A 25256-nucleotide genomic window follows, 5' to 3' on the forward strand; every position below is an offset into this window, starting at 1 on the left:
GGAGCCTGTTCAGGTACACAGAGGGAGAATTCAGAATTGCCATGTGAGAGTACCTTTAAGAACTGTGTGTTTATCAAATAGCTGCAGCGAAGACAGACAGCCCAGCTCCACCCACACTCTGATATCACTGCACTATTTGAGTTTGCACATTCTCCACGTGTCTGTGTGGGTTCCCTCCAGGTGCTCCAGTTTTCTCCCACCATCCAAAAATGTGCAGATTTGGTGGATTGCCGACGCTAAATTGCCCCTTAATTATCAAAGGTGAATTGGGGTTACGGGGAAATGTCAGAGGAAGTGCGCCTGGGTGGGGTGTTCTTTTGTAGGGTTCGTGTGTGCAAACTTGATGGGCAGAATGGCCTCCTTCTGCACTGCAGGGATTCTATGATGCTGTTGAATTAATCTCACATTTTCTGTTTTTACTCTGTGATATACCTTTTTAATCCACTAATTATATTTATTGAACCACTGTACCATCAACTACCAGGAGCAGTGTGTTGATATTTCAGCTATTCCAGCCTTGGGTGACTGTGGAGTTTGCACATTCTCCCCGTGTCTGTGTGGGTTTCCTCCGGGTGCTCCAGCTTTCTTCCACCATCCAAAGATGTGCAGGTTAGGTGAATTGACCACGCTAAATTGCCCCTTTATAATATAATAATCTTCATTGTCACCAGTAGGCTTACATTAACACAGCAATGAAGTTACTGTGAAAAGCCCCGAGTCACCACATTCCGGTGCCTGTTCGGGTACACTGAGGGAGAATTCAGAATGTCCAATTCACATAACAAGCACATCTTTCGGGACTTGTGGGAGGAAACCGGAGCATCCAGAGGAAACCCACGCAGACACAGGGAGAACGTGCAGACCCGACACACATGGTGACCCAAGCTGGGTATCAAACCTGGGACCCTGGAGCTGTGAAGCAACTGTGCTAACCACTGCTACCAAAAATGTTTAGGTGGAGTTACTGGGTTACGGGGATAGGGTGGAGTTATGGGCTTAAGTAGGGTGCTCTTTTCAATGGCCGGTGCAGGCTCGAATGCCGAATGGCCTCCTTCTGCACTGTGAATTCTATGATTCTGTAGGATTTTCTCTCTCAGTCTCATCCGATCGGTCTGTCTGGTGGTATTTACCTGACGTCAGCAATGTTGCTTCACAGTGCTAACCAATGTTTGTCTCTTGTATTTCACTGTGACAGGGCAGGGACTTGATTGAAATGATTCAAACATGGGAGTTCTGGGAAAGATGGACAAGGATTTGGGAGGTGACAACATGTTCAAAGTGTTTGGAGAGGACAGGAAGGTTGAAGATGGGACAGTAATTTATAAGGGTGGCAGGGTCAAGGGTTTTGTTTATTGAGGAGGGTGTAATGATGGCAGATTTGAAGGACAAAGGGACAGTACCTGAAGAGAGAGAAATGTTGACAATATCCATGGACACAGGGTAGTTGGCTGATCAGTAGCTTAGTGGGAATTGGGTCGATGGAGGAGGAGCTGGGTCTCATGGACAAGATGAGCTCTGAGAGGGCATGAGGGGAGATGGGAGAGAAACTAGAGAAAGATGTGGGTTCAGGGCTCGGGAAAGGATGAAATTTAGAGACAGTTTGGTCCGGTGGGCTCGTGGAAGGGAGGGAAGCAGCAGAGGCAGCTGATCGGATTTACTCAATCTCAGTCACAAAGAAGCTCCACAAGCTCCTCACACTTCGTGTTGGAGGTGAGGATGGAAGAGACAGGGGAGAGCGAGAATACTTCAAAAGGAACTAACTTGAGTTGGAGATATTAGAAAGTTTCAACACACTGCGTATTTAACACACATCTAATTTATTTGACTTTTAGCCAGAATTTTTAGCTCCTGTAAATGGGCTGGATTTTTTATCAGCAGAAAGAGACCCAAATGAACATGGTTCAGTCCTGAATGTGAGTAACAGCAAAACCCAATCACTGTGGTTACTTGTGGCCTCGTTGGTGTCTCAGCAGGAGGCATGAGGTGGTGAATCCCTTCCCACACTCGGAGCAGGTGAATGGCCTCTCCCCAGTGTGGGTTCGCTGATGTACAATGAGCTGAGATGATTGTGTGAACCCAGTCCCACAGTGAGAGCACCGATATGGCCTCTCGTCAGTGTGAACACGTTGATGGCGTGTCAGATTCCCAGAAGTTTTATAGCACTTCCCGCAGTCTGGACATTGAAACAGACTCTCATCAGTGTGAACTCGCTGGTGACTCAACAGGTGGGATGAACGAGTGAATTCCTTCCCACACTCGGAGGAGGTGAACGGTCTCTCCCCAGTGTGACTACATTGATGAATTTCCAGCTTGGATGGGGAAGGGAATCCTTTCCGATAGTCCGCACATTTTCGCGGTTTCTCCTCAGTGTGACTGCATTTGTGGCTTGTGAGGCCTGATGATCGAGTGACTCCTCGTCCACACACACAAATCAAGTAAGGTTTCTCCCCACTGTCAACGATGCTTTTTCCTTCCATGTTCAAAATCCGCTGATATTCAGGATATGATAAATTGAGGACTCTGTCAGATCCTGATGTGATGCTTGGTTTGAGTTTCCGGATTTTGAAGCCTCCCCTTCGAATACCCTGTGAAACTGATTTAAAAGCAGAAAATAGGGAGTGAGAGAGAACCCACAAAAACACAAAGATAGGTCGTGAAATTGCTGAATGATTCTTGTCGGCACTGGGAAAAAGTGACCATGAAAACTGCTGGATTGTTGTAAAAACATAACTGGTCCCTTTGGGAGGAGAGAGAAAGAGGTGAAGAGGAATTTTGTATATCGACAAGACATATTAAGACAGTAATTGGCAAAGCAAATTCGACCTTGAGCTTCATAAATTGAAATATTGATACTGAAACTATGCTTCTGGTGGCAAAGTGGTTAGCACTTCTGCCTCACAGCTCCAGGGTCCCGGGTTCAAGTCGAGTCTCGGGTGACTATATCTGCAGTTTGCAATTTCTCCCCGTGTCTACGCAGGTTTCCTCCGGTTTCCTCCCACAGTCCCAAGATGTGCAGGTTAGGTGGATTGGCCATGCTAAATTGCCCCTTAGAGGCCGAAGGTTAGTTGGGGTCACTGGGTTCCGGGGACAAGGTGGAGGTGTGGGCTTAAGTTGAAGGAGGGTGCTCTTTGAAAGGGCCAGTGCAGACCTAATGGGCTGAAATGCCTCCTTCTGTACTGTAAAGTCTATGACTCTGCACTGTAGGAATTCTATGAAGCTCGGGTCACCACGCTTCAGGAAGGATGTGAAATGGGCAGCAAGTTGGTGCAGAACGTTAGCCCTGCTGCGTCACGGCGCCGAGGTCCCAGGTTCGATCCCAGCTCTGGGTCACTGTCTGTGTGGAGTTTGCACATTCTCCGTGTTTGCGTGGGTTTCGCACCCACAACCCAGGCTAGGTGGATTGGCCACGTAAAATTGCCCCTTAATTGGAAAAAAATGAATTGGTTACTCTTTAAAAAAAAAAAAAAAAAAAAAAAAAATTTTTTTAAAGGATGTGAAGATTCTTGGAGAAGGTGCAGAGGAGATTTACCAGAATGGTTCCAGCAAAGGAGGTTGAGGGGAGATTTAATTCAGGGACACAAGATTGTCAGATTTCAATCAGGTGGACAAAGAAACTCTGTTTCCATTCACTGATCATACAAGCACTAGGGACACATTTAAAGTTTTGGGTAAAACCTGGATTGAACGATATAAGATTATAAGATCCTGAAGGATCTTGACAGGGTGGATGTGGAGAGGATGTTTCCTCTTGTGAGAGAATTGAGAACAAGGGCGTCACTGTTGACTCGCCAACACTAAGGACATTCAAATGGTCATTGGATAGACATATGGACAATAAGGGAATAGTGTAGATGGGCTTTAGAGTGGTTGCACATGGAGGCGCAACATCGAGGGCCGAAGGGCCTGTACTGCGCTGTAATGTTCTATGTTGCAAAATCAGGGGTTACCCATTTCAGATGGAGATGAGGATTTTTTATTCTCTTGAGGGTTGTAAGACTTTGGAACTCACGTCCTTAAAAGGCAGTCATGATGTGGAGATGCTGGTGTTGGACTGGGGTGAGCACAGTCGGAAGTCTTACAACACCAGGTTAAAGTCCAACAACTTTCAAACAAACCTGTTGGACTTTAACCTGGTGCTGTAAGACTTCTTAAAAGGCAGCGGAAGCAGAGTCCTAGAATATTTTTAAGGCAAAGCTGGATAGATTCTTGATGAGCAAGGAGGTGAAAGGTTATCAGGGGTAGGCAGAAATGTGGAGTTGACGTTAGAATGAGATCAGCCGCAATCTTATTCAATGCTAATCAGGCTCGAGGGGCCGAGTGGCCTGTTCCTAGTTTGTATGTAAAAAGAACAGGAGCATTGAGATGTATGTTTTTACACTGCAATCGGCAATAACCTGAAACTCGCTGCCTATGAGGGAGTTTGAAAATAGACACAATGAATGATTTGATTTCAAAAGGAAATTGGATAGACATCTGAGGGAAATAAACCTGCGAGGATACAGGGAGAGAGCAGGAGAATGGCACTGACTGGATTGCTCCAGAGAGCTAGCATGGACTCAATGGGCCGAATGCCCTTCTTTGTGCCATCATGTCTCTGACTCTTTTGTGTAATCTAGTTTTGCAATTTAACCCCAGGGGGTTCAGGTATCACTCAGATAAATCTGTGCTACACTCCCTCCGAGGCCATTCTATCCTTCCTCAGGTTTGTTGCCCAGAACTGAACACAGTTCTCCAGGTTTGGCCTAACCAGGGTTTGTGAATCTCGGGGCTTTTCCAGTCACACTGAGACCTGAAATCTTCCCTCACAGACAGAACAGACAAACCTTTTACCTTCCACACCCAGATGCTGCTGATATTCAGTTTCTAATGAATCAAGTGACTCTATCAGATCGCGATGTGATGTTTGGTTTATGTTTCCCGTCAGTTTAGGATAGATATTCACAACATTTTCTCCTCGTCAACTTTGATTAAATATATTCCTGGAGGTTTGATCACATGACCTGCCCCCATCCTCCAGCCATTAAATGGTCAACACATCCATCCTTGTGACACACTGCCTTCCTCGGCCAATTGGGAAGCAAAAGGACTCATTACCTCACAGGACAGTGTTTGACTGTCAGCCAAACAACCTTTATCCCATTTTCAATACTTTTATATCCGCTGAAGAGAAATGTTCAAAGAAAATTACAAACAAAATCTTCTTTACTGTCCGAATGATTTCCCAGACACCCAGGCATGAATCTCACGTCAGAAAGTAAAATTTTGAATTCATTTAAAGTCTAGTGGTGACAATGAAACCATTGTTGGTTGTTGCAAAGAGCCACCTTGTTCACTGATATCCTTCAGGGAAGGAAATCTTCTATCCTTACCTGGTCTGGCCGACATGTGACTCCAGATCCAGTCAGCTTGTTGACTCTTAAAATGCTCTCTGAGATACACTCAGTTCAAGGGCAATTAGTGCTGGGCAGTGAATGCTGGCCCAGCCAGCGACACCCACATCCCGTGAATGAATAGAAAAGAAAATCTGCCATCCTTACCTGGTCTGGCCGACACGATTCCAAACCACAGCCATGTGGTTGACTCTTTAATGCCCTCCGAGATGGCCGAGCAAGCCACTCGGTTTAAGGGAAATTAGGGATGGGCAATAAATGTTGGCCCAGCCAGTGACTCTCACAAGTGATTAAAATAAAATCCTGGAGACTCGTCAGTCAATCCGGGAGAGTTGGCATCCGGTCCAGGCTGGCAGCGCATGCGCCCTGCGGCATCTTGTCCTCTGTAAAGATGGCGGCCGGTAACCCGGGCCTGTCACCGCTCAGCTCTCACTCAGTTCGGTGCTGTTTAAGACGGGACTGTTAACATTTTCCTCAGGAGTTGAAGCCTCCACCGGGTATTTATGAAGCTTCCCGGCTCACTCCGCAGCTTCTATCGCTCCCCGGCCACCCACCGGCTCCATTCCTAAAAGTCGCTCGATTGTTTCTTTCCCGCTCCTCGCACCGTCACGTCAACCTGAACTGCGCATGCGCCGGTCACAGCCCCCAACGGTCACAATGCCCGGGGAGTGATTGGCGGTGGCTCCAGACCAACAGGAATTGAGGGGGCCGGTCTGGAGGACCAGTATGGAGCAGCTCGTCCTCCAAGCAATGGGAGTGAATGAGGGGCGGGGCTGGACTGTGAGTGAAGCATGCGCAGTGCAGCTGATGGGCAGACGGGTCCACAATGGGTAAAGAGGGGGGTGGGAGATGGCAGGGCGGAGGGTCTGGTGGGTGGACGGAGAGTTTCCGGAAACCCCAGGAATGAACTGAGCGGATCCCCCTTCACCCCCCCCCCCCCCCCCCCCCCCCCCCCCCCCCCCCCCCCCCCCCCGTTTATACCGAGCGGGGCCGCAGCTCCCAGATCAATGAAGAGTTGCTTTGTATCAGGTTGGCCATTGGTTCCAGAGGTTGTTCCCTGGTCTCCAGCGTCGCTTCTTTATCAGTGAATCACTGAATGGTTACAATACAGACTGAGGCCATTCAGCCTGTCCTGTTTGTGCTAGCTCTCTCTGCAAGACCAAATCAGCTCCTCCCACTCCCCTGTCCTTTCACCAACAAGACCAGCAGCAAATATTCCCCATCCCCAGTTACCTGTGGAGAAGATGATATTTGACCTTCTTGAACCGCTACAGTCTGTGTGGTGAAGGTGCTCTCACAATGCTGGAGTTACAGGTTATTCACCCAGTGATGATGAATGAACAGTGATACATGTCCAAATAAACAACACTGTGTATTTATATAGCGCCTTTCATGTAATGGACCATGCTGAAGTGCTCTGTAGGTGGGTTAAAAGCAATATTTGACAGAGTCATGCAAGGAGATAAGAGGGCTGGGCAGATGTCAGAGGTAGGATTAAATGAGTATCTTAAAGGAAGATAGGAAGATCGAATAGTCAAGAGGTTTGGGGAGGAAATTCCAGTGTTTGTGGTCTTAGCTCGAGGCATGGATACCGAACATGGAGTGATTAAAATCAGGAATGGTCAAGAAGCCAGAATGAGAGGAGTGCAGAGACCTTGGGGGTTGTGAGGCTGGAGGAGTTTGCAGAGACTGGGAGAGATGAGAGCATGGAGGAGATTACAGTGAGAAAAAAGACCATGGAGGAGATTGCAGAGAGAGAGGGAAGAGCATGGAAGAGATTACAGAGAGGTAGAGAAGGGCATGAGGGAAATTACAGAGAGTGGAAGGGGGTGAGGGGAGAACAAGAGCATGGAGTATTTTTTAATGTATCTGCTTCTTAACTGGGAGCCATTGTAGGTCTGTGAGCATGAATGAAACATAGTGTGATTAAGCAATAAAGATCTCAGTTTCATAGGGATGTTTAATGTGGGAGACCAGCCGGAAGCGCATTAGAACAGCTAAGTCTACAGGCAACACAGGAATGGGTGAAGGTTTCAGGAGCAGAGACTAGGGAGGAGTTGGGCGATGTTACTGAAGTGGAAGTAGGCGGTCTTGGTGATGATGTAGATATGTGATTGACAGCTCTACTAGTGACAAAATATTTTGGGATGTGCATGAACCATGGTTCAGTCTCAGACAGTGTCCGGGAGAGAGGTGGAGTCGGTGCTGAGGAAATGGAGTTTGTAGCAGAGAAGCAAAGACAATGGGATCATTTTTTTGCAATATTTAAATGCAGTAAATGTTTGCTCATCCAGTACAGGATGTCAGTACGGTGTGTGACTGGGAGAGGAATTTGTAGCTGATAGCGTTCTCATACACATGCTGCCTTGGTCCTTTATGGTGATGGAGTCTGAAGGTTTGAGAGATTTGTCAAACATCTGGTCAAATTGCAGATGTATAAAAACCCTTTGCTTCATTGCCTACCTCTCCCACCTCTCTCTCTCTCCTGAATCATGTGTTGGCCCCGACGAGTTGACAGGATTCCTTCTCTGATGTTCATTACTGAACCAGTTGTTTTTTATGACAATCCAGCAGTTTTCATGGTAATTTTTTCCCAGTGCCAGCCCCACAAATGACCAGATTCAATCAGCTTAATTTCATTCTCACACTCTCTTTTCTGTTTTCTGTCAATTTCACAGGAGTTTGGACATTGGGAAAGTGAAACTCAACATCACATCAGAATCTTACAGAGTCGCCCAATTCATCATCGTCCAAATACTGTTGGATTTTGAACATGGAAGGAAAATATACCATTCACAGTGGAGAGAAACTGTGCACAAGTTCTGTGTGTGGATGAGATTTCAGCCGATCATCTGTCCTCACGAGAGAAACGCTTTTACAGCAGAGAGAACGTGGAAACGGGCGGACTGTGGGAAGGGATACAATTACCCATTGAAGTGGAAATTCATAGTGGCACTCACACAGGGAAGAGATTGTTCACTTGCTCCGAGTGTGGGAAGACATTCACTACCTCATCCCACCTATTGACACCAATGAGTCCACACCGAGAAGAGACCATTCAGCTGCTCTGAATGTGGGAAGGGATGAGCTCACTCAGCCAACCCGCTGAGACACCAGTGTGTTCTCACTCACGAGAGACCTTTTAAATACCTAGAGTGTTTCACCTGCTCCAAGTGTTTGAAGGGATTCGCTCAGTCATCCAACCTGCTGAGATATCAGCAAGTTCACAGTGAGGACAGACCTTTTAAAGGTCCCGACTGTGGGAAGTGCTGTAAAGATTCTGAGGAACTGATGTCCCATCAACGTGTTCACACTGACGAGAGACCATTCAGGTGCTCTGACTGTGGGACTGGGTTCAGGCGATCATCTGACCTCACTGTACATCAGCGACTTCACATTGGGGAGAGGCCATTCACCTGCTCTGAGTGTAGGGAAGGATTCACTACCTCATCCTACCTGCTGACACACCAGCGACTTCACACTGGGGAATCGCCGTTCAGTTTCCCTGTGTGTGGGAAGCGATTCACTCAGTCATCCTACTTGCTCACACACCAGCGCGTTCATACTGGGAGAGGCCATTCACCTGCTCTCAGTGTGGGAAGAGATTTACTCAGTCATCCTACCTGCTCACACACCAGCAAGTTCACACTGGGAGAGGCCATTCACCTGCTCTCAGTGTGGGAAGCGATTCACTCAGTCATCCTACCTGCTCACACACCAGCAAGTTCACACTGGGAGAGGCCATTCACCTGCTCTCAGTGTGGGAAGAGATTTACTCAGTCATCCAACCTGCTGACACACCAGCGCACTCACACCGGGGAGTGGCTGTCTGATACTCTGAGTGTGAGTAGAGAGTCTATCGGACATGCAACCTTCTGAGACACCAGTGAGTTCATACTGAGGAAAGGCTGAATACCTGCTCTGTGTGTGTGTCGCAATTCACTCAATCACACAGTCTCCTGTTGGACAGTCATTCACTTTCTCCATGTGTGGAAATGCTTCAACTGACCTGATGAATCACCAACTTGGTCACACTGGGGAAAGGCTGGGCAGTGATATGACATGAGATTGATTCATTAATCATCCAATCTGTGGATACTGGCGGGAGGTCTCATCAGAAAGATCTGTGAGCACGTTATTCTAATCTCATCAATCTGCTCGAAGGTAGACCTGGTCAGGAACACCAAAATTTTGTGTATTTGCCTTTTTGACTTTAGTAATGTTGTGTTAACTTAATATCATCTCAATAAATTTTGGTTATTTGTTTATCAAAACAGAACATATTAACCCATTAATTCACCTGACAAATGATGTCATCCTCTTTAGTGAGTCTGTGTGATATTGTTATTGCTTTTTTTATGGTTTGTACCTGAGTATCTCATCTCTTTCTGAACAACCTAATAATACCTTTGTATTCAGTCCATCTCCTGACCCTCTGCCTCAGTGTTGGGAACTTACATTCATCGAATCCCGACTGTGCTAAAGCAGGCCATTCGGCCCATTGTCTGTCCTTTCAGATCATTTATCTCTTCATGTCTAATCTTATCCTCAGTGTGACCTCTGAGAACCTGTTTCTATTGTAGGTCCTGAGTTTTAATGTGTGTAAGTGACATTACTGTTGAAAAATGTTTATTAAAGTTATTCAGATCTCGCGATGCTTCCCTCTGTTTACATTCCCCACCTCGAGGCTCAGTAAGGTGCTTCCTTTTGTAACTTTAAAGCTTTTCTCTTGCTCAGTGCAAACATTTCCATTATATTCTTTCTCCTTGTAACCTGTTTACTTGAATCTCTGTAACATTGTGGTCTTTACACACTGGTATTTGAACCCGAGTATTAGTCAGGTTGATGGTACTGTCTACCTTATGTGACAGGAAGTATTCCTGTATTAGTATGTGTGTCTGTGGTTCTCGGTGTATGAAAGTGTGGCTGTGTGTGTCTGCAGACTATCTATGCTGCTTCTAATCAGCTGCAACACAAACCTTCCTCTCTCTGAGCAAATGATGTTGGTTCACTGAGAATCCCATCCAGAGATTTGAAATGTGCCACTCAGAGATTCATAAAATCGTAGGACGCCATTCGGCCCATCACGTCTGCACCGACCCTTTGAAAGACCACCTTACCGAGGCCCAATCCCCTGCCCTATTACTGCTCCCCCACCCGAAGGGGCAATTTAGCATAGCCAATCCACCTAACCTGCAGATCATTGGACTATGGACAGAAATCAGAGCACTCTGGTGGAGGAAACTCACGCAGACTGGCGGGGGGGGGGGGGGGGGGGGGGGGGGGGGAAATAAGCCAAGATCTAGAGACAGACACCACTGCCCCTATTTAAAAAAAATTTACCTAACAGTCAATAGTGCCTTGTATCAGTGTGACATGATATTGGGATACCACTGTGAGTGTGCAGATGTGATTTTGTTACATCTGGAGTAACTGACATGTGAAATGCAGGGTGAGCCTGCACTGTAGAACGGGTCCCAGATACTCTCAGCTACTAGAAACAGAACAACACTGAGTGATCAGGAGAATGGGCCATTTTAAATCGTCCATAGAGAAACTGACTTTAAAACAATCAGGATAGGATTAAACACACTGGTATCCATCAGAGGGAGTAAAATTAAAGTGAAGAGGGATGTAGAATCTGGGTTTAGAAAATATGAAAGTAAAGTAGCCACAGTCCCAGATGACCATAGACCGTTTTCCCCTTTGAGTGGCAGAGCTGACTGGTGGTGATTTAACCTGAGGATCACCAAACCTCAGGCGAGGGGCAGGGTTGAGAAGGCGGGGCCTTCATGAATAACCTCAGCCGGTACGGGAATTGAACCCACGCTGCTGGCCTACCTCTGCATCACTAAAAATTGTAAATACATCTGGGTCAAAACAGAAGTTCATGCACGGACTTTAAAGGTTCTCCAGCTCTCTGTTCACCTGCATCCACCTTGTGGATAATTTCTAAATAAGAAAGTGTGGGCTGGTTCAGCTCAGTTGGCTGGACAGCTGGTTTGTAATGCAAAGCCAGGCCAACAGCGTGGGTTCAATTCCTGTACCGGCTGAGGTTATTCTTAAAGACAGCGCCCGATCCTGGACTAGTGAAGCATTCCGAGGCAACTCACCTCCAGCCCCAGAGAGCAGCGTCCCCTGATCCGGGACCAGTAAACCATTCCAAGGAGACTGTCACCTCCAGCCACGGAGATAAGCACCCCCCTGATGTGGGTCCAGTGAACTGTTCCCACCTGATCCAAGGTCATATTTTCTGTCTATTTAGCTGATGCATTATATCTAAACTGTTGCTTCTTAATCAACTGCTTTAAAATCACCCATGATTTCGACCCCCATTTTGGATAATCTGTGACTCCAGGACACTTGTCCATGAGAGTAACGGAAGGTCTGAGAACTGAAATAATCCAGAGTAATGATGAGGTGTGTATTTTTATCACCACTTTTCTTAGAAATCTCCCGCTAAACCAAAAAGGGTCAAAAAGATTATTTAAATGATGTACAAGGATTTTCTCTCCTTGACTCCTTAAGGCAGACTTAAGTAGGTGCTATTCAGGGTCAAACTAATATTTCAAGTTATTCCTGGTGTAACCTATATCTACAAAGATTGTATCTACTTACTACTCGAGTAGCTTCAATCCTGGGTCCTGCTTTGCTGAGTTATAGTGAAGTAGACTTTGACTATTTTGGAATAACCACTATTTCAGGTGAGTGTAAATGTTTAACTTACTTTATTTTGTTTCAAAAGATAAAATCATTGTTTTTACAACAAGTAAAAGATCTTGCTTCTGGTAATCCGTTCGAGTTGATCAGACCTTCGTGACCCCCTCGACAATCTCTCTTCTTATCTGTGGGTGTTCTCAGTAGTTTTGATTCTCTGTTCGGCTCCTCAGTAATGCAGTCCCCATGCACGGAAGTAGCTGTAAAAGCTCATGCTGGCACCTAGCGATTCAGGGTATTTATTACCCTTCTTGCAGCCTTACTGTTTACATGGCCTTCTAAAGTAATACCTTCTGCTTATTGATGTATATATTTTGTCCATTTGTTAACATATGTTTAATTCTGCTAAAGTGTAAGTACACCTCTTTTTAATGTGGTGTTGACATGATCTTAGCTTGTCAAACTTTTACTTAAAGAGTGATACATCTGGTTGCCACAGTGTCTAACATGATAATGCTTTCACATTAACATGACCTTAGCTTGTCAGAACAAATTATTTTGTTGTATTTCAGCCTTTTAATCCCTTATCATTTTTAAGCATTGCATTTTCTCATATTCCTTTCAAATGTTTCAAATGACATTCTTCCCATTTTACAATTTTACAAAAGTGTTGGCTTCTTTTTGGGAAGAAGCAGTTAGCTTTGTTGAATTGTACCGTAGCAAATGCAACTGTCATCTCCACATTTCCACTTTTAACTGGTGTCATTAAGTTTCTGTCATTCACAAATAAACATTATTTCAAGTAATTCAAACTTGATTCTGGCAATTCCATTCAATTGCTTGCTAAAATAATTACCTTCGATCAAAGGGTGGAGAACTTTTTCTCTTTATGTAACTTAAAACTTAACTTTGCTAGAATTTCTCTAACTTGAAAGAAAGGTATCGGTTTACAACACGAGTTGTTTCGAGGTGTTATCTCAAAGTCTGTGTGATAACTGTCTGCAGTCTGAAGCTTTTTGCTGCTGTTAACCCATTGAGACTTAAATTTAGTGTACCCAATTCATTTTTTCCATTAAGGGGCAGATGGGCCGATTGGCCTCCTTCTGCACTGTAAATTCTATGTATGATTCTGTATGATTTTCTCTCTCACAGTCTGATCTGATGGGTCTGTCTGGTAGTATTTGCATGAAGGTAGCACAGTGTTTAGCACTGTTGCTTCACACCACCAGGGTCCAGAGTTCAAATCCTGCTTGGGTCACTGTCTGTGCGGATTCTCCGCGTGTCTGCGTGCGTTTCCTCCCACAAGTCCCGAAAGATGTATTATTAGGTGAATTGGACATTCTAAATTCTCCCTCTGTGTATCCGAACAGGCACCGGAGTGTGGTGACGAGGGGCTTTTCACAGTAACTTAATTGCAGTGTTAATGTAAGCCTATTTGCGACAATAATAATAATCTTTGTGTTTGGGTATTTTATGGAGCAGGTAGAACTTCCTTGGTTGGATCTGTTGTCCCCTCAGATATTCCATCTGTTTTTGGTTCATGTGTCTGGAGTCTTTGAGTTCTTCCAGTCCATCTCCAATTCTCCTTCCTGTATCGGGTATATGGATCTAGGTAGCTTGGTTTTGTGATTCGTGTTGTTTAGTTGTCTGTCTGTCTCCAGCAGGTATTGTTGTCTCTCGATAATGACTGTGCTGCTACCCTTGCTTCTGGTCTTATGGACATATCCGTGTTGGATCCAAGCTCCCGGATTGTCTGTCTTTCTCTCCGGGTACGATTCTGTTTGTCTCTTGTATTTCACTCCGGTGACAGGGCAGAGACCTGATTGAAGGGATTCAAACATGGGAGTTCGGGGAAAGATGGGCAAGGATTTGGGAGGTGACAACATGTTCAGAGTTAGGAGAGGGAGGTTGAAGATGGAGCAGTGATTTGTAAGGATGGCATGGTCAAGGGTTTGTTTTATTGAGGAGGGAATGATGATGGCAGATTTGAAGGACAGAGGGACTGTTGTCATGAGTGTCCCTTTAAGAAATGTTTTTGTCTTATCACATGGCTTCATTGAGGTCATTGTGTGGGTGGAGCTGGGCTGTGACTCTGGGTTTTACTTTCACTTTGGGCTTTGGAGCTGGTTTGTGGCTCTGTGAGATTTTACTTTCGTTTTCACACTTGGTTGCTGTAGACTCAGGCTGAGAAATATTTTGGCCTGTCTCTATATTTTCAATTTTAAAGAGTTATCCCAAGGAAGAAACCCAATGATTATAGTGACCAGCTGATTTTGGTGAAAAGGGTTTTTGGTTTATGGGATCTTGTTATTGAATTGGAACAGTTAAGGGGGAATTCATTAAGAGTTTCCATAGATTACTGTAGCTGTCTGGGATCTTCATGTTTGTAGTTGATAATAATTCTTACTGTGTGATAATATAAATGTTAACTAAATTCTTGTTTTTTGATTAAAAGCGCCTCAGGACTCTGTTGAATAACACCTGAAAGGCAGTCTCTTGTTCTCAGCGTAACCAAAATCAATAAACAGTTATAGGTCAGGTGACCTCCATGATATACTTCAGAGTTTTCTAAACCCATAACACAGAACCTGAAGAGAGAGAAATGTTGACAATATCCATGGACACAGGGTAGTTGGCTGATCAGTAACTTAGTGGGAATTGGGTCGATGGAGCAGGAGCTGGGTCTCATGGACAAGATGAGCTCTGAGAGGGCATGAGGGGAGATGGGAGAGAAACTGGAGAAAGATGTGGGTTCAAGGCTTGGGAAAGGATGCAATTTAGAGACAGTTTGGTCCGGTGGGCTCGTGGAAGGGAGGGAAGCAGCAGAGGCGGCTGATCGGATTTACTCAATCTCAGTCACAAAGAAGCTCCACAAGCTCCTCACACTTCTTGTTGGAGGTGAGGATGGAAGAGACAGGGGAGAGCGAGAGTACTTCAAAAGGAACTAACTTGTGTCAGAGATATTTAAAAAGTTTCAACACAAATCTAATTTATTTGACTTTTAGCCAGAATATTAGCCACTGTAAATGGGCTGGAGTTTGTCATCAGCAGAAAGAGACCCAAATGAACATGGTTCAGTCCTGAATTTGAGTAATAGCAAAATCCAATCACTGTTACTTGTGGCCTCGCTGGTGTCTCAGCAGGTGGGATGAAGTGACGATTCCCTTCCCACACTGGGAGAAGGTGAACGGTTTCTCTCCAGTGTGAATTCGCTGATGGATGGACAGAGTAGAGGCATGAGTGAATCCCTTCCCACACTCGGAACAGGTGAATGGCCTCTAGCCAGTGTGAATTCGCTGATGTACAGCGAGTTCAGCTGATCGTCTGAACCCAGTCCCGCAGTGAGAGCATCTAAACGGTCTCTCGTCAGTGTGAACACGTTGATGGAGCATCAGTTCCCCAGAACTTTTAAAGCACTTCCCGCAGTCTGGACATTGGAACAGTCTCTCATCAGTGTGAACTCGCTGGTGACTCAGCAGGGTGGATGACCGAGTGAATCGCTTCCCACACTTGGAGCAGGTGAATGGCCTCTCCCCAGTGTGAACTCGCTTGTGTCTCTGCAGGTGGGATGACCGAGTGAATCGCTTCCCACACTTGGAGCAGGTGAACGGCCTCTCCCCAGTGTGAACTCGCTGGTGTGTCAGCAGATTGGTTGAATTAATGAAACCCTTCCCACACTGAGAGCAGGTGAATGGCCTCTCCCCAGTGTGAACTCGCTGGTGTGTCAGCAGTGTGGATGTATTAATGAAACCCTTCCCACACTGTGAGCAGGTTAACGGCCTCTCCCCAGTGTGAACTCGCTGGTGTGTCCGCAGGTGGGTTGACTGAGTGAATCCTTTCCCACACTGTGAGCAGATGAATGGCCTCTCCCCAGTGTGAACTCGCTGGTGTGTCAGCAGTGTGGATGTATTAATGAAACCCTTCCCACACTGTGAGCAGATGAATGGCCTCTCCCCAGTGTGAATTCGCTGGTGTGTCAGCAGATTGGTTGAATAAATGAAACCCTTCCCACACTGTGAGCAGGTGAATGGTCTCTCCCCAGTGTGAACTCGCTGGTGTGTGGACAGTGAGGATGACTGAGTGAATCTCTTCCCACGCTTGGAGCAGGTGAATGGTCTCTCCCCAGTGTGACTGCGTTGATGAGTTTCCAGCAGGGATGGGGAAGTGAATCCTTTCCCACAGTCCGCACATTTCCACGGTTTCCCCTCAGTGTGACTGCATTTGTGTCTTGTGAGGCCTGATGATCGACTGAATCCTCTTCCACACACACAACACGTGTACGGTTTCTCCCCACTGTGAACGATGCTTTTTCCTTCCATGTTCAAAATCTGCTGATGTTCAGGATATGATAAATTGAGGACTCTGTCAGATCCTGATGTGATGCTTGGTTTGAGTTTCCGGACTTTGAAGACTCCCCTTACCACACCCTGTGAAATGGATTCAAAACATAAAATAGGGAGTGAGAGAGAACCCACAAAAACACAAAGGCAGGTTGTGAAAATGAGTTGAATGAATCTGGTCATTTGTGGGGCTGGCTCTGGGAAAAAGTGACCATGAAAACTGCTGGATTATCATAAAAACCCAACTGGCCCCTTTGGGAGGAGAGGGAAAGAGGTGAAGAGGGATTTTGTATATCTACAAGACATATTAAGAGATTAGTTGGCAAAGCAAATTCGATCTTGAGCTTCATAAACAGTAATATTGATACCAAAACGATGCTTTCGGTGGCATGGTGCCTCACAGTTCCCGGTACCCGGGTTCAATTCCCACCCTGACTGTGTGGAGTTTGCACTTTCTCCCTGTGCCCGTGTGGGTTTCCTCCGGGTGCTCCGGTTTCCCCCCACAGTTCAAAGATGTGCAGATTAGGTTGAATCGGTGAGGATTGTATTCGCTGGAGTTCAGAAGAATGAGGGGGGATCTCATAGAAACCTATAAAAAGTGAGTGGCACAGTGGTTAGCACTGCTGCCTCATGTCGCCGAGGACCCGGGTTCGATCCCAGCTCCGGGTCACTGTCTGTGTGGAATGTGCACATTCTCCCTGTGTTTGCGTGGCTCTCACCCCCACAAATCCAAAGATGTGCAGGGTAGGTAGATTGGCCACGCTAAAATTGCCCCTTAGAACATAGAACATAGAATACAGCGCAGTACAGGCCCTTCGGCCCACGATGTTGCACCAAAACAAAAGCCATCCAACCTACACTATGCCATTATCATCCATATGTTTATCCAATAAACTTTTAAATGCCCTCAATGTTGGCGAGTTCACCACTGTAGCAGGTAGGGCATTCCACGGCCTCACTACTCTTTGCGTAAAGAACCTACCTCTGACCTCTGTCCTATATCTATTACCCCTCAGTTTAAAGTTATGTCCCCTCGTGCCAGCCATATCCATCCGCGGGAGAAGGCTCTCACTGTCCACCCTATCCAACCCCCTGATCATTTTGTATGCCTCTATTAAGTCTCCTCTTAACCTTCTTCTCTCCAACGAAAACAACCTCAAGTCCATCAGCCTTTCCTCATAAGATTTTCCCTCCATACCAGGCAACATCCTGGTAAATCTCCTCTGCACCCGCTCCAAAGCCTCCACGTCCTTCCTATAATGCGGTGACCAGAACTGTACGCAATACTCCAAATGCGGCCGTACCAGAGTTCTGTACAGCTGCAACATGACCTCCCGACTCCGGAACTCAATCCCTCTACCAATAAATGCCAACACTCCATAGGCCTTCTTCACAACCCTATCAACCTGGATGGCAACTTTCAGGGATCTATGTACATGGACACCTAGATCCCTCTGCTCATCCACACTTTCAAGAACTTTACCATTAGCCAAATATTCCGCATTCCTGTTATTCCTTCCAAAGTGAATCACCTCACACTTCTCTACATTAAACTCCATTTGCCACCTCTCGGCCCAGCTCTGCAGCTTATCTATATCCCTCTGTAATCTGCTACATTCTTCCACACTATCGACAACACCACCGACTTTAGTATCGTCTGCAAATTTACTCACCCACCCTTCTGCGCCTTCCTCGAGGTCATTGATAAAAATGACAAACAGCAACGGCCCCAGAACAGATCCTTGTGGTACTCCACTTGTGACTGTACTCCATTCTGAACATTTCCCATCAACCACCACCCTCTGTCTTCTTTCAGCTAGCCAATTTCTGATCCATATCTCTAAATCACCCTCAATCCCCAGCCTCCGTATTTTTTGCAATAGCCTACCGTGGGGAACCTTATCAAACGCTTTGCTGAAATCCATATACACCACATCAACTACTCTACCCTCGTCTACCTGTTCAGTCACCTTCTCAAAGAACTCAATAAAGTTTGTGAGGCATGACCTACCCTTCACAAAGCCATGCTGACTATCCCTGATCATATTATTCCTATCTAGATGATTATAAATCTTGTCTCTTATAATCCCCTCCAAGACTTTACCCACTACAGACGTGAGGCTCACCGGCCTATAGTTGCCGGGGTTGTCTCTGCTCCCCTTTTTGAACAAAGGGACCACATTTGCTGTCCTCCAGTCCTCTGGCACTATTCCTGTAGCCAATGATGACATAAAAATCAAAGCCAAAGGTCCAGCAATCTCTTCCCTGGCCCCCCCATAGAATCCTAGGATAAATCCCATCAGGTCCCGGGGACTTATCTATTTTCAGCCTGTCCAGAATTACCAACACCTCTTCCCTACGTACCTCAATGCCATCTATTCTATTAGCCTGGGGCTCAGCATTCTCCTCCACAACATTATCTTTTTCCTGAGTGAATACTGACGAAAAATATTCATTTAGTATCTCGCCTATCTCTTCAGACTCCACACACAATTTCCCATCCCTGTCCTTGACTGGTCCTACTCTTTCCCTAGTCGTTCGCTTATTCCTGACATACCTATAGAAAGCTTTTGGGTTTTCCTTGATCCTTCCTGCCAAATACTTCTCATGTCCCCTCCTTGCTCGTCTTAGCTCTCTCTTTAGATCCTTCCTCGCTACCTTGTAACTATCCATCGCCCCAACCGAAACTTCACACTTCATCTTCACATAGGCCTCCTTCTTCCTCTTAACAAGAGATTCCACTTCCTTGGTAAACCACGGTTCCCTCGCTCGACGCCTTCCTCCCTGTCTGACCGGTACATACTTATCAAGAACACGCAGTAGCTGATCCTTGAACAAGCCCCACTTATCCAGTGTGCCCAACACTTGCAGCCTACTTCTCCACCTTATCCCCCCCAAGTCACGTCTAATGGCATCATAATTGCCCTTCCCCCAGCTATAACTCTTGCCCTGCGGTGTATACTTATCCCTTTCCATCATTAACGTAAACGTCACCGAATTGTGGTCACTGTCCCCAAAGTGCTCTCCTACCTCCAAATCCAACACCTGGCCTGGTTCATTACCCAAAACCAAATCCAACGTGGCCTCGCCTCTTGTTGGCCTGTCAACATATTGTTTCAGGAAACCCTCCTGCACACACTGTACAAAAAACGACCCATCTATTGTACTCGAACTATATCTTTTCCAGTCAATATTTGGAAAGTTAAAATCTCCCATAATAACTACCCTGTTACTTTCGCTCATATCCAGAATCATCTTCGCCATCCTTTCCTCTACATCCCTAGAACTATTAGGAGGCCTATAAAAAACTCCCAACAGGGTGACCTCTCCTTTCCTATTTCTAACTTCAGCCCATACTACCTCGGCAGAAGAGTCCCCATCTAGCATCCTCTCCGCCACCGTAATACTGCTCTTGACTAGCAGCGCCACACCTCCCCCTCTTTTGCCTCCTTCTCTGAGCTTACTAAAACACCTAAACCCCGGAACCTGCAACATCCATTCCTGTCCCTGCTCTATCCATGTCTCCGAAATGGCCACAACATCGAAGTCCCAGGTACCAACCCACGCTGCCAGTTCCCCTACCTTGTTTCGTATACTCCTGGCATTGAAGTAGACACACTTCAAACCACCTACCTGAACACTGGCCCCCTCCTGCGATGTCAAATCTGTGCTCCTGACCTCTATACTCTCATTCTCCCTTACCCTAAAACTACAATCCAGGTTCCCATGCCCCTGCTGCATTAGTTTAAACCCCCCCAAAGAGCACTAACAAATCTCCCCCCCAGGATATTTGTGCCCCTCAGGTTCAGATGTAGACCATCCTGTCTGTAGAGGTCCCACCTTCCCCAGAAAGAGCCCCAGTTATCCAAAAATCTGAATCCCTCCCGCCTGCACCATCCCTGTAGCCACGTGTTTAAATGCTCTCTCTCCTTATTCCTCATCTCACTATCACGTGGCACGGGCAACAACCCAGAGATAACAACTCTGTTTGTTCTAGTTCTGAGCTTCCATCCTAGCTCCCTGAAAGCCTGCCTGACATCCTTGTCCCCTTTCCTACCTATGTCGTTGGTGCCAATATGGACCACGACTTGGGGCTGCTCCCCCTCCCCCCTAAGGACCCGGAAAACACGATCCGAGACATCACGTACCCTTGCACCTGGGAGGCAACATACCAAACGCGAGTCTCTCACGCTCCCACAAAATCTCCTATCTGTGCCCCGGACTATAGAGTCCCCAATTACTAATGCTCTGCTCCTCTCCCCCCTTCCCTTCTGAGCAACAGGGACAGACTCCGTGCCAGAGGCCCGTACCCCATGGCTTACCCCTGGTAAGTCCCCCCCCCCACAAGTATCCAAAGCGGTATACTTGTTTCTCAGGGGTACGACCGCAGGGGATCCCTGCACGGACTGTTTTTTCCCAGTCCCTCTTACAGTTACCCACCTATCTCCAATCTTTGGTGTAACTAATTCCCTGAAGCTGCTATCTATGACCCCTTCTGCCTCCCGAATGATCCGAAGTTCTTCCAACTCCAGCTCCAGTTCCCTAACTCGGTCTTGGAGGAGCTGGAGATGGCAGCACTTCCTGCAGGTAAAATCAGCAGGGACACTAACTGCATCCCTCACCTCAAACATCCTGCAGGAGGAACATTGCACTCCCATCCCTGCCATTCCTCTAACTTTCTACCAAGATCTGGCTAAAAAATAATAACAATATAATAAAATATGGTACTTACCTCAGACCAATGGGTTTTATTATTAGGTTAGAGGAGGAGGGCGGGTGGGAGACACTACACGTGTAGTGTCTCGGGTTTCCTCTCCACCAGAATTTATTGCATTTAAAAAATTGGGCACTCTAAATTTATGTTAAAAAAACCCAGGGCGAGACAGAGTAGATTCAGGAAGGATATTCCCGAGAGTGGGTGTGTCCAGAAATAGGGGTCACAGTCTGAGGATACGGGGTAGACCATTTAGGACAGAGATGAGGAGAAATTTCTTCACCCAGAGAGTGGTGAGCCTATGGAATTCATCGGCATAGGAACTAATTAAGGCCAAAACATTGCATGTTTTCAAGAAGCAGTTAGATACAGCACTTAGGGTGAAGGGGATCAAAGGATATGGAGGGAAAGCGGGATTAGGCTATTGAGCCGAATCAGCTCCGATCGTAATGAATGGTGGAGCTCGAAGGGCCAAATGGTCCCCTCCTGCTCCTATTTTCTACATTGCTCCGTATCTCTGCATGTAAATGGTCCAGGAGGTATGAGGAAGAATGTTTTTACACAGCCAGTGGCAATGACCTTAAACTTGCTGCCTATGATGGAGTTTGGAAATAGACAAAATAAATGATTTTTTAAAAATTGGATAGAAACCTGAGAGAAATAAAGCTGTGAGGATACAGAGACAGAGCAGGAGAATGACTCTGACTGGATTGCTCCAGATAATAAGTCTTTATTAGTGTCACACGTAGGCTTACATTAATGCTGCACTGAAGTTACTGTGAAAATCCCCAAGTCTCCACACTCCGGCGCCTGTTCGGGTACATGGAGGGAGAATTCAGAATGTCCAATTCACCTAACAAGCAAGTCTTTCGGGACTTGTGGGAGGAAACCACAGCACCCGGAGGAAACCCACAGCAGACACTGGGAGAAAGTGCAGACTCCGCACAGACAAGGACCCAAGCCAGGAATCGAACCCGGGTCCCTGGTGCTGTGAAGCAACAGTGCTAACCACTGTGCCGATTAGAGAGCTAGCATGGACTCAATGGACCGAATGCCCTTCTCTGCCCATAATGACTCTGACATTTTTTGTTTTTTAAAAATAAATTGAGAGTACCCCAATTAATTTTTTCCAATTAAGGGGCAATTTAGCATAGTCAATCCACCTAACCTGCACATCGGGGCAGCACAGTAGCCTTGTGGATAGCACAATTGCTTCACAGCTCCAGGGTCCCAGGTTTGATTCCGGCTTGGGTCACTGTCTGTGCGGAGTCTGTACATCCTCCCCGTGTGTGCGTGGGTTTCCTCCGGGTGCTCCGGTTTCCTCCCACAGTCCAAAGATGTGCAGGTTAGGTGGATTGGCCATGATAAGTTGCCCTTAGTGTTGGGTGGGGTTACTGAGTTATGGGGATAGGGTGGCGGTGTTGAACTTGGGTAGGGTGCTCTTTCCAAGAGCCGGTGCAGACTCGATGGGCTGAATGGCCTCCTTCTGCACTGTAAATTCTATGATATTCTATGATAATCTTTGGGCTGTGGGGGCAAAACCGACGCAAACAATGTGCAAACTCCACATGGACAGTGACCCAGAGCCGGGATTGAACATTGGCACCGTGAGGCAGCAGTGCTATTCACTGTGCCACTGTGCTGCCAGCTGACATTTTTGTCTAATCTCGCCTTGTAATTTAACCCCTGGGGGTTCAGATATCACTCCGGTAAATAGGTGCTACACTCCCTCCGAGGCCATTCTATCCTTCCTCAGGTTTGTTGTCCAGAACTGAACACAGTTCTCCAGGTTTGGTTTAACCAGAGTTTGTGAATCTTGGGGCTTTTCCAGTCACACTGAGACCTGAAATCGTCCCTCACAGACAGAACAGACAAACCTTTTACCTTCCACACCCAGATGCTGCTGAAATTCAGTTTCTAATGAATCGAGTGACTGTCAGATCGCGATGTGACGTTTGGTTTGAGTTTCCCATCTGTTAAACCTCCACTTCCAGTATCCTGTAAATTTACAGAAACCTCACTGTCAGTTTAGGATAGAAATTCACAACATTCACTCCTCGCCAACTTTGATTAAATGTATTCCTGGAGGTTTGATCACATGACCTGCCTCCATCCTCCAGCCATTAATCGGTCAACACATCCATCCTTGTGACACACTGCCTTCCTCGGCCAATTGGGAAGCAAAATGACTCATTACCTTACAAAACGGTGTTTGACTTGGGCAGCACAGTGATGCAGTGGTTAACACTGCTGTCTCACGGCGCCGAGGTCACCGGTTCGATCCTGGCTCTGGGTCACTGTCCGTGTTGAGTTTGCCCATTCTCCCCGTGTTTGCGTGGGTTTCACCCCCACAACCCAAAGATGTGCAGGCTCGGTGGATTGGCCACGCTAAATTGCCCCTTAATTGGAAAAAATGAAGTGGGCACTCTAAATTTAATTTTAAAAAAGGACAGTGTTTGACTGTCAGCCAAACCTTTATCCCATTTTCAATATTTTTATATCCGCTGAAGAGAAATGTTCAAAAATCTTTTTTACTGTCCTAATGATTTTCCAGAGACCCAAAATTAATATTTTTACTGTCCTAATCATGTTCCAGAGTCACAAAAATATTTTTGACTGTCCCAATGGTGTTCCAGAGACCCAGACATGAATTTCACCAAGGCAGAAGGTAAAATTTGAATTCATTGAAAATTTACTGATGACCATGAAACCATTGTCAATTGTTACAAAGACCCATCTGGTTCACTCATGTCCGTCAGTGAAGGAAATCTTCTATCCTTACCTGGTCTGGCCTACGTGTGATTCCAGATCCACAGTCAGCTGGTTGTCTCTTAAAATGCTCTCTGAGATGCCCTCAGTTCAAGGGCAATTAGTGCTGGGCAGTGAATGCTGGCCCAGCCAGCGACACCCACATCCCGTGAATGGACAGAAAAGAAAATCTGCCATGCTTACCTGGTCTGGCCGACACGATTCCAAACCACAGCAATGTGGTTGACTCTTTAAATGTCCTCCAAGATGGCCGAGCAAACCGCTCGGTTTGAGGGAAATTAGGGATGGGCAATAAATGTTGGCCCAGCCAGTGACTCCCACAAATGATTAATATAAAATCCCGGAGACTCCAGTCAGTCAATCCGGGTGAGTTGGCATCCGGAGTTGGGAAAAAAGGTTCTTTTTCAGAATGGCAACCGGTGACGGGTGGTGTCCCGCAGGGTTCAGTGTTGGGGCCACAGCTGTTCTCTTTATATATTAACGATCTAGGTGATGGGACTAGGGGCATTCTGGCTAAGTTTGCCGATGATACGAAGATAGGTGGAGGGGCAGGTAGTATGGAGGAGGTGGGGAGGCTTCAGAAAGATTTAGACAGTTTAGGAGAGTGGTCCAAGAAATGGCTGATGAAATTCAACGTGGGCAAGTGCGAGGTCTTGCACTTTGGAAAAAAGAATAGAGGCATGGACTATTTTCTAAACGGTGACAAAATTCATAATGCTGAAGTGCAAAGGGACTTGGGAGTCCTAGTCCAAGATTCTCTAAAGGTAAACTTGCAGGTTGAGTCCGTAATTAAGAAAGCAAATGCAATGTTGTCATTTATCTCAAGAGGCTTGGAATATAAAAGCAGGGATGTACTTCTGAAGCTTTATAAAGCATTAGTTAGGCCCCATTTAGAATACTGTGAGCAATTTTGGGCCCCACCCCTCAGGAAGGATATACTGGCACTGGAGCGGGTCCAGCGGAGATTCACACGGATGATCCCAGGAATGGTAGGCCTAACATACGATGAACGTCTGAGGATCCTGGGATTATATTCATTGGAGTTTAGGAGGTTGAGGGGAGATCTAATAGAAACTTACAAGATAGTGAATGGCTTAGATAGGGTGGACGTAGGGAAGTTGTTTCCATTAGCAGGGGAGACTAGGACCCGGGGGCACAGCCTTAGAATAAAAGGGAGTCACTTTAGAACAGAGATGAGGAGAAATTTCTTCAGCCAGAGAGTGGTGGGTATGTGGAATTCATTGCCACAGAGGGCGGTGGAGGCCAGGACGTTGAGTGTCTTTAAGACAGAAGTTGATAAATTCTTGATTTCTCGAGGAATTAAGGGCTATGGAGAGAGAGCGGGTAAATGGAGTTGAAATCAGCCATGATTGAATGGTGGAGTGG

General features: G+C 46.3%; 2 protein-coding genes and 1 long non-coding RNA gene across 3 annotated transcripts in view; 1 reads left to right on the top strand and 2 right to left on the bottom strand.

The window, feature by feature from the left end:
• Positions 1-4864, bottom strand: part of LOC140418992 (uncharacterized) — a 226194-nt gene extending 221330 nt beyond the window's left edge. The window contains exon 1 of the mRNA XM_072502698.1: positions 4831-4864. The gene's annotated coding sequence lies outside the window, so the exon portion shown is untranslated. The remainder of the gene's footprint in view (positions 1-4830) is intronic.
• LOC140418998 (uncharacterized) overlaps positions 1801-25256 on the bottom strand; it is a 31402-nt gene continuing 7946 nt past the window's right edge. Inside the window, exon 3 of the mRNA XM_072502721.1 lies at positions 1801-2593. Within this exon, the coding sequence (XP_072358822.1) occupies positions 1944-2593 (650 nt within the window). The 3' untranslated portion in view covers positions 1801-1943. The remainder of the gene's footprint in view (positions 2594-25256) is intronic.
• Positions 6335-9698, top strand: LOC140419011 (uncharacterized). The gene is made up of 2 exons (XR_011945476.1): positions 6335-6813; positions 8069-9698. It is a non-coding gene; the product is annotated as an uncharacterized lncRNA (long non-coding RNA).

This window comes from Scyliorhinus torazame, chromosome 5, assembly GCF_047496885.1.
Source record: "Scyliorhinus torazame isolate Kashiwa2021f chromosome 5, sScyTor2.1, whole genome shotgun sequence".
In the NCBI taxonomy this organism is placed as follows: Eukaryota; Metazoa; Chordata; class Chondrichthyes; order Carcharhiniformes; family Scyliorhinidae; genus Scyliorhinus; species Scyliorhinus torazame.